The following is a 10458-nucleotide window of genomic DNA, read 5'->3' on the forward strand; positions in this document are numbered from 1 at the left end:
CAGAAAAAAAAATTGCAATCACATGGCATTTCAATTTTTAAATATGTTCAACCATAAGGTTATACTGTGGTAAAAGTAGGCATGCATTGAAAATAACCAGCTCAACATGTCCACCTTATTCTCGTTTATAATTTGTAAATGTGCACAACTGTCAGTATGTATGCATCAAATTTTGAAGCAGCTTTCATTACATTAAAAATGTACTAAAACCGTCAAAACCTGTTTGCAAACACAACCTTTCCCTTCAAAACTAACGATTCAATGTTGTTGCTAATGGCATTACTGTCTACATTATACATTGGCCAAATAAAAGAGAACGACAGGAAAATCAGATCTTTCAACGTTTATTGAACATGGTTTTTGCTTCCACAACGTTCCGTTGGTTTACACGGGCTTTGGAGGCGGTGGCACACGAGGAGCCTGGGCCTGTAAAAACAAAGTGAATAAAAGTCTCACAACAGAACATTGATAGTTTTGCACTTGTAATCTATATTGGATGTTTGTACTGTGCATACAAATAAAACGAGATGGCATGTTTTTTTCCAGAGTGAAAACTGGATCGTGACATTTGTCCCAAAAAATCGTGTACGGCTGAAATGTATTGTAAAATGTCGTGCAAAAAGTAGGCTCAAGTGCCAATGTGACCTACCCCAGCAGGACGGAACCTTGGTGGAGGCGTGCGGTCCTTGCGTGCCTCTCTCGACCTGTTCCTCACCACCTTGCTATGGATGGCGCAGCTCACACAGTAGTGCAGCTTGGCATACAGCTTGGGAAGCACGTAAGCTGTGTAAAAAGACACACCACAATTAATACAATTTTATAGTTTTAAAAATATTCTGCATAACCTATGTCAATTAACATTTGATATAACTGGATAAGGTTCGCTCTAAATGAAGCACTTGTCAATGCAAGGTCATGAAATCAAAAAAAGTCTGGTTTATTGCACTCAAGTCACATTCATTTCTGGAGCGCTAAAATTAAAGCTTTGGATAATGAATGCTGCAAATATGTAGTGAAAAACAAAACTTAGGACCCGTACACTCAAAGACGCTGGCCTCGGAGATGTCACGCACAGCTGCAGCCTCCACAATGTTTCTGATGACAAACTTTTTGATCGCCTTATCCTTGGGCACGCAGCGTGCACAATTCGTGCAGCGCACCGGCTGCACATGGCCACGGCCCTTCTTCGCACGCCCGTTGTTCCTCCTTTTCTTAGTCTGGACGAGAATGTGGACAGAGGCACGTCAGCTAAATTCACAATAAAACAATATTGCCACTTACGTTACCAATCTCACATTTTTGCATACAAATTTACTCGCATATTCCCATATTAAAATGTTGGTCACAAAGTCCATCTTAGCAAACAATCATTTACTAGATTTTCTACACATCATTTTCAGTATTATCAGTTCTCAAGTGTATCTATTCATGAAATGAGATTAAACTGTACTTTACCATAAATTTACGTTTAATAACGGGAGCCTCGCTATCTCATAACACTTATGACAGTCACAATTCTATCCACCAAATTTAGAATGATGTTCACATTTGAAACAAGCCAGTATACGCATAGCTGTGTAACCCAAATTGGATATAAATCGAACAGGTGACTTAAATTTCCCAAGATTGAGAACTTAACTTTGATTGGGTAGGTACATGATATTTCATATGTATGGAGGCGTATACACAAACCACCAAAGCACATCCACCATCGACCATGTATACAAAAGCTGACCGAGGCACAAATATGACTCACGGAGACGGCAGTACATTAAGTAAAATGCGTATTACCTGCACATTCAGCTACCCATAATCGCATTCGATATTGGTTTAGTGTTTTTTCCTCTAAGACAGCCATGCCAAACTGTTCCTCTGAAAACAAATCAGAATTGATTACATTTCTTTGGTAGTGCTAGGAGTTTCGTTTAAAAGAGGAAGCTAAAGAGTGGGGGAGGTTTTACCAACGCAGTATTAAGAACGGTCTAAAGAAGTTCAACGTACATCGACGAGTATCCCCACCCACATCATTGGATCACGAGCGCTACGCTAGCGAAAAAACTATTTTAAAATCAAGGCAACGTTTTAAACGTCTCGTGAGTTTTAATTCGTAAGTAATTTAGCAAATCATTCCATGGATAGAGGGGGCATCCTCGTGAAGTGCGTCCTTAGCCGTCGGCACTGAGCAGTATTCCAGTTCAACAGAGCCAGTGCCCGTTCCCAGTGGCGGCACGTACGGTACAACCATGCAGCCAGTCGACTTCCGAGAAGAGGGGCACTCGTTCGAGCAACCCCGGGAGAGATGCCGAGCCCAGTCGAAACGTCTCGTATTCTTTGGTTTGCCTCGTCTTAACCCTTAACAAGGCTGTTCGCGGTTTAGTCTAAATTCACTAATTTAATCATAATCTGCGATTTAGCTCATACTTTAACGTGTAGTGTTGTAACCAGTGTAGTGTAAGGCAAGGGGATCGTAGTTATTGTACAGCTTTAGTTTACTACTCTGTGTAGCTCTAAGTGTGTGGTATTGGAAATGGTACGTGTAGTGTCGAGTGCGCGCTAGCGTTATGCTACGTGCCGTCTGATATTTTATAGCACTGTGTATAGTGTTGCTCTACTTTACACATTGCCACGCATATCGTACGTATATTACGCGTAGCATATTTATGAAGCAGTCTATGATTACGTGTCGCGCCGGTTGCGTATGGACTATGATTGAAATTGCGCAGCGTTCTGAATGTAGTCAAAACCGGCCTCGCAGTTACATACCAACTTTAACTCAACTAATATCAAAGCGAAGTTAAAAGCAGTAACGAAGAGACTCGGAAATCGCTGTTCAAGGGAAGTTGCATGACCCCAATCGCCAGGAGTGCGATTGGGACCGTACAAGCCAAACCACGTCCTACACAGTAAACCGCTGCGTTCTGCACTTTCAACTGAGCAATAGCAAACAATAGACACTCTCTCTTTCGTCTGAGCCATCTCGCTGTGGCGAGCAGACCTCGACATTAGCATCGAGCCCCTGCCGAACACGCCGCCGCCGCTATAGAAGACGAGGCCCCGGGTTGAAGCCCGAGCAAGGCCTCAACACATGGCGGCCGCCGCCGCACCCCGCCGTCCCCAACACCACCGAGACAATTCTCGCAAAGAAAATTAAACGCGCGAACCGTAACACGGGTGATGATACATCGATAAAGTTCAATAAAACGGCGGAATGTGTGTGTGTAAGGGAGAAGGAAATGTGTGGGGGTGAGGAGTCGGGGAGGAGCGGTGAGGCGACCCACCATGTCGGCAGCGCAGACGGGGGAGAAAGGAGCGCGCAATGCACTCTGGGAGCCACTCGCACTGCGCATGCGCGTCACGAGGGCGCAGGTTGGACGCCTTTAAAATAAATAAATAAAGAGTCGAGTCGTGGCAACGGCGCCGCGCGCGGTTTTGTGCGACGATTCGGATCGTCGTCGTTTTTCGGTGGCGTCGCTCGTGGGATTGTGTTGTGAGGCGCAGCGATACTGCGGTCGAGGTACAGGGGTGAAAGTGTACCGGGGTCCTACTTTACGGCGAAACGCGTCACCGGCTGAGAGATATATCAACGCGCGCGACATCCACGTGCGTGTCGAGGAGGGGAATCGATTATCTGCGATGTGCGCAAATTGCGCTGCGCGATTCCGATTTTTGTCGCGCGAGTGCTGGAATCGAGGAGTCGAGTCGAGTGATGTGGGCATGGAAGAACGGAGTGAACGAAAGAATCTCAACCAACGTCTTTGGGGCCGTCCATAAATGACGTCACGCGATTTTGGACGATTTTTGACCCCCCCCCCTTCGTCGTCACACGGCGTCACAAAAAGTCAGACCCCCCTTCAAATATGACGTCACAAAGCTCTGCCCTCGCCCCCCCAAAAAATATATAAAACATGTTTCAAATCGCTATAAACTATTGTCATTGTTGTGCGTATTTAATGTGGCGCTACTGATGTTGTAGGAGAAAACATTTATTAAAAAGTGATTTAATTAAGTAGAACGTCTTGTCTAAATGTATTTAAAGTTGGGCATTTTGATGTGACGTCACATTCCTCAAACCCCCCCCCTCGTCACACATCGTCACAAATGTCTGACCACCCCCCCCAGGTGCGTGACGTCATTTATGGACGGCCCCTTTGGTTTATCGCGCCGCAATAAAGTTCAGTTCAAAACGAACCCACTGACGACGTGGTAGTTCGCAAAACCGTAAACGTTCGTGAAGAAAAGTGGAACTTATCCAAAGAGTGGGCAAGAGGTGCACGGCCCGGGAATTGCACTGAGTGACATTCATGTGAACACACGCGCCCGTAGAATGTTCGGCAAAGGACGCAGGTTCGAGAGATCGTTGACTTTGTTAAAGTAATTGGGCTTCAGCGTTACCGTCAGCGAGTCCAGTGTCGTCCGCATTGAGAAATGTGCGTTTAGAAATTTAGATGATTTGGCTGCTATGCATTTCCACGCGATAAGCCACTTCGTTGAGCTGTCATCTGCGGCCAAGTCGCTTCTGAAAAATTAACTAATAAAATAAAACAAAGTTTATACATACTCTTTGGTTCTTTCGGTAAAGTCACGTAGGTATAAAATAAAATAAATCACGACGTTTCGATTGCAACACAAGCAATCATCACCAGGTGGGAAAACCACAGCAAGAAAAAAGTTGTTTTCGCTGAAGTGGGAGAGCCATCCAGATATAACACAGACATAACTTCAACCGAGAAGATGGATACAAATTGAGCAATCATTTGAAGGATGTTATTAACCAGGTAAAACCCTAACTGCTTTGTAGTGGTTGTCTTCTTTCATATCTGCCGGGTACTGGTCTATTTTTATTATTACACACTTTTATTTAACTCACTCTGTTGTTGTTGTCGTATCCTCAAATCTTGTAACTCAATTTTAACCCACTTCCCAATGTGGTATCGACTGCAAACTTGGTATACTTATGTCATACTGATGACAATACGGTATTCTATCCAAAAATAAAAACAATATTTTTTACCATTATTTTTTTATGTTATCTTTCGGCTTGGGTCTAATTGTCCACGCTCAACTCACGTTGCCTGTAAATCACCACGGCCCCTTACGTTATGGCAAGCCTTGCGGCCACTTCCTGGAGTCGTGGAGTTCTGCCATTACGAGTACGGTACATTTAATTAAAGCGTGTTTAAAAAAAAAGTATTTTTAAATATTACTTATTCCGAGTTATCTCCCCCCGCATCCCCAGCTCTCTCGGCCTCCCACTTCCAGCCCCGCCCACTTCCAGCCCCGCCCCCCCCACTTACCCCCCCCCCCCCCGACTTACCCCCCCCCCCCACTTCCCCCCCCAGCCTCACTTCTCTCTCCGAGGCCGAGCGTCCACGCAGCGTTCCCCTTATCCGCCCTCCTCCCTCTCCCCCCTTGCCCCTCCCCCTTTCTTACCTATATAACCTCTTACCACGGCATCTTTCACTTCCACATCAGCAAAACAAGTTTCTCTTGCTGTGGTTTTCCCACGTGATGATTGCTTGTGTTGCAATCGAAACGTCGTGATTTATTTTATTTTCTACCTACGTGACTTTACCGAAAGAACCAAAGAGTATGGATTCCTGCAGTCACGAAAGCTTCAAATCTGGATTAAAGTTTATACATATTCTGATCACCGTGTAATTTACTCTCCACGTGCTAAGATTGCACTAGCAGTAGGTGGCGCTAGCGTTCCGTCATCTTATGAACGCATGTGGTAATAATCATTGACAGTTCGGCTATTGCTGTTTTTTCTTTTGTCAACCAAAAACAATTATGAACCTGATGATTAATCCCTCCTCGCTGCAGAGATTCCACAATCCATGGTTTTGATTTTATTTACTTTTACCGTCACATTTGCGTTTGTCAGTGTTTTGTCGTATACATTGCTTTGTTCCATTTGGCTGCTAAATACAATTTACATAATTTAATGGGAGGAATTGTAAATAATGAATTTTAACACATGGTTCAATCCATGTATGATAACTGTAAGAATGCAATCGATGCCTGATTTTATACATACAATTATCACCATCGTGTATTAAGATTAAAACAGTTTAAATATATGCTTGTGTCACTATATTCCCTTATATTACGTGCGAAATGTACGTGCGCAAGGCATGCTTGTATACTGCGTTATGTATCGTGTACCCATAAATATATATGTACATGTGCAGGCTTTTTTTTCAGTCCACTGCTGGATGACAGCCTCCCCACGATGCCACCATGCGTCGTCTGCGATGCCATCTCCAAAGTGGTCTTCCACTTTGGTGTTCACGCTCGGCTGCCATACAATCACCAGTCTCGTCAACCAGTCATCAACCATGTTGAAACTACTGCCGGATAATAAACATCTACCCAAGCCACCGTAAACATCGCATGGTCCTGTGATGTCACAGTCCACTTAGCACCTGCATTTGGGCTGATTTCATCGCTCGTTCTCTGCTGCTCAGTAGTGACACTTCATCCAACGTGGCATCGTTTTTTCGAGCGACACGTCCTGTCTCCAAGCCACTTTTCTCAACACTAAATTACTGTACTTTATATCCAACCATGTAAGTTCTTGGACGAATGCTTCTTTACTTACTTCAGTTTCATCTTCTTTGTTCTTTCGGTAAAGTCACGTAGAAGGGAAATAATAAAATAATACAAATAAAACATAATAAAATAATTCTCACGACGTTTCGGCCACAACGCAAGCAGCCGTCCTCAGGCTTGGCAGCGTACATAAAACAAAGTTGTAATGTCATATGGATCAGAAACATGGATTTTGATTAAAAGAAAATGTGTTAAACTGAAGTAAAAAAATTTGATTTAAAGCTTTCGGGACTGCAGGGATTCATCTTCTTGGTTCTTTCGGTAAAGTCACGTAGAAGGGAAATAATAAAATAATAAAAATTAAACATAATATAATAATTCTCACGACATTTCGTAGCCGTCCTCAGGTGAAGAACAGGTCTGTTGGAAAGACAGTGTCTGAATGAACACCACCAGGCTTGGCAGCGTATATTTAAGCTGGGTTGGAGGGGGAAGAGCGCCTTGACAAAGGAATTTGCATATCAAGAGGAATTTAGCATATTTATGGGAAATGCAGATATGGGATTAGTCATACAGTAGCTCAGCCTATTGGAGAGTATATTTAGTATATTGATGATACTGATGTAGTTTATATTTTAGTTTCTTACGTGGTGGTTTAACTGCTGCAGCTCCATACTATTAACATTCCTTCCCTTTATTAATGCTAAACCTACTCCCTCCCTTTGATGCTGCTAATCCTGCATAATGCACGGGCATAATATGACTTTGAAACCCCCTGCCCACCTCCTACGCATTTCACAAGTAGTGACTAATCCCATATCTGCATTTCCCATAAATATGCTAAATTCCTCTTGATATGCAAATTCCTTTGTCAAGGCGCTCTTCCCCCTCCAACCCAGCTTAAATATACGCTGGCAAGCCTGGTGGTGTTCATTCAGACACTGTCTTTGCGACAGACCTGTTTTTCACCTAAGGACGGCTACGAAACGTCGTGAGAATTATTTTATTATGTTTTATTATTTTATTATTTCCCTTCTACGTGACTTTACCGAAAGAACCAAGAAGATTAATCCCTGCAGTCCCGAAAGCTTTAAATCGAAATTTTTTACTTCAGTTTATCACAATTTTTTTTTAATCAAAATCCATGTTTCTGATCCATATGACATTACAACTTTTTTTTATGTAGGCACAATGGTAAGGTGCTCTTTATGGTAAAATTCAGCTTACTAAATTCATTATAAATTGCTCTTGATCCCTTTATTGTATAACTGACCCGAGCTGACTTCAATAACTGCGAGGTGTACATATTCTATTGTTTTTCAGTTGTGCTCTGCGAGATATCTCCAATTGTTAAATAACTTGTACAATACATTTATGTTATCTATTCTGATCGCAACTTTGCAGCCTTCTGTATGAAGTATTTTTTTTACATTTATTGTAGGTCATGACTATTGGATAATAATGACTTTGTCACCAGGAAATGTGAGATGGTTAATGTTTCTCCAATCACAAAACATCTAATGCCGCTGTGAATAACTTTGGCTCTCATTTTCTCAGAAGTAGGTAATTTGTACATTTAATAACCAAAGCTTAATAGAGATAATATGGAGAGTACATTTAGCGATTGTGTTTTTGCCAACATGCCCCACATTAACGAGCACAGTAAAAAGAACAGCTTTAGAGTGTAATTTATTTCCTGAATCATGTATGTTTATATTGCGTACGATGTCCTTATCCTGGGACAAACAGCAGTGTACACAAGGGGATATCACTTCATTAAATGGTAGACAATGGTACACTAATTGTATTACCATAAAAAATGGTAGAATATTAGATGTGCATATTATTCTTAATCCTAATCACTACACAACTAGGTTTTAAAATGAAATCGCTTATCAATTATTTTGGGACTTGTAACTAGATATATGTGAATGTCTTTGAAATATAGATGTGTTGTGCTTCGCTGTTGATTTCGTAGACTCGTGCTGTTGCAACAGTTCTACGATTTTCGAGCAGATCTTTTTTATTTATTCCAAATGTATTCTTTATTAAGTTGCAAATTGATATTGAGAATAAGAGGGTATTGAGCGGTCAACAATGAAATAAATAACTGTTGTATGCAACTCATGGTTGACATGTTTTGATCGATGCTAAATTAGCACTTGGTTTGTAAATTTTGAAATAAGTTTATATGGATCCATAATTTTTGTCGTGAATTGTGAACCACTCAATCGTAACCACGTCTAATCGTGCGATCAATATATCTTTAAATAAAAATGCAATGTGTTAAAATGTTGTCTTCATTTTGTTCAAATGTCTAGAAATACTGCCATCATCGACATTTAGTAGTGGTCTCCTATGTGTCCTGTTAATTAATTCCAGTATGAATCACTGTAACCTGGAAATATTAAATCACTGCTTGTAAAATTGGCTCCACAGCAGCAGTATAAAAGTTACATTCTTTTACAAAATAAATGTAATCGGAAAGTAAATATTTTACATGTAAGAGCTGGCAGTCCAGTTTTGGAAGTTGAGTGTGTATCCACTGAAGAGCCACATCCATGTATTTTGGAAAATAATTCAAATGTAATCACTTTTGTACTTCAAGAACCACTCAGTTTATGCAAGCACACTCTCACACTAGTGCAGCCAAACATAGCTTTATGCAACTTAATTATATATTTCAATAACCAGTGTAAGAGATGACATCTTGTATATGGCCTGATCTATTGCTATGAAGTATCACCAATTGAGTTGGAGCAAAATGCCACATCAAAACAGTCAAATGCTATAAATTATTCATGCTTCTATACTGTAGAGCAACCTTTTAAAGTCTATGCCCATGAGGACAGTTATTTGTAGTGTTTTCCAATTGCGTTAAATGTCCATTACTTTTGGAGGCTGTACTCCTTGGATTTGTGCCGAGAGCATGTTTCCACTTCCCATGTGAGTTATTGTCAGATGAATTAAATTATGACTAAAAAAATTGTTACCGTCTTATACTGTCAACATTTGAAGAATTGCTCTGATAACAACTCCTTTTAACAAAATACCATATTTTCTCAAAATATAGCTTTGTGCATGGTGCGTTACCAAGTCTGTGCTTTTACGTGCACCTCGATTGGAATTCAATGTACATAAGGTATGGAAATACTGTATGAACTAGCAAACCCAAATTAAGTGTGATTTATATTCTTGTGAATCCACGTGAAACAATTACTATGACACATTGTCTTCACAACTATTAGTGAATTATATTGTTTTATTGGGATGTTTTGTATAAAACCAAAGGATACATAGTCCATAACATTCTAGCATATCAACCCCCATGGCTGGGGAGGCCTTTATTTGGTAGTGGATTAAAAAAGGTCTGTAGTTTTATTTTTACACAGCTCATAAAAATACAACAGTATACAAAATACGGTTGATGTCTTTAAAAAATTTTAGAGACCTTGTTAAGTTTCCATTACAGTAGTCAAGTTTCGAAGGTGATTTTTTTAAGCCAGCCAGATAAAAGTGCAGCCGTATATATTTAATGTGGAGATGCATTGGTTGAACCTTGCCTCATTTTTATGACGTCAATGAAAACAATCATAATTCCCCGAAAGTGCCACCAGATCTTGTTTCCTGGAATCGAGTTTCAGGTCACTTAACCTGAAAAAAATTGCCTTATGTTTCCAGGGTCTTACAGATATTGTGTGCTGTCTGCCACTGCCCCGTTGGGGCTATGGGCCCAATTCCTATAGTTATTTTGGCCATCCTGCTGCCACTGTAATTCATATGCGGGCCCAAGCCTTTTCACACTTTACTTAGAGAGTGGTCCATTCTGCACAATTTCACGTGCATTTTTGGTGCCTCCATCGACAAACCTTTTCCGCATTTGCACGTAAAGCTTAGAGCAAGCTT

General features: G+C 41.1%; 1 protein-coding gene across 1 annotated transcript; it reads right to left on the bottom strand.

The window, feature by feature from the left end:
* Positions 1 to 328: 328 nt before the first annotated feature.
* Positions 329 to 3370, bottom strand: RPS26 (ribosomal protein S26). Its single transcript, XM_078860015.1, has 4 exons — positions 3279 to 3370; positions 1040 to 1217; positions 650 to 783; positions 329 to 426 (listed from the first exon to the last, which is right to left on the bottom strand). The coding sequence occupies exons 1-4, from the start codon at positions 3345 to 3347 to the stop codon at positions 385 to 387; spliced, it is 423 nt and encodes a 140-aa protein (XP_078716141.1). The 5' UTR covers positions 3348 to 3370; the 3' UTR covers positions 329 to 384.
* Between the last annotated feature and the right edge of the window lie 7088 nt (positions 3371 to 10458).

The sequence above is a fragment of the Lampetra fluviatilis genome, chromosome 1 (assembly GCF_964198595.1).
Source record: "Lampetra fluviatilis chromosome 1, kcLamFluv1.1, whole genome shotgun sequence".
Classification (NCBI taxonomy): domain Eukaryota; kingdom Metazoa; phylum Chordata; class Hyperoartia; order Petromyzontiformes; family Petromyzontidae; genus Lampetra; species Lampetra fluviatilis.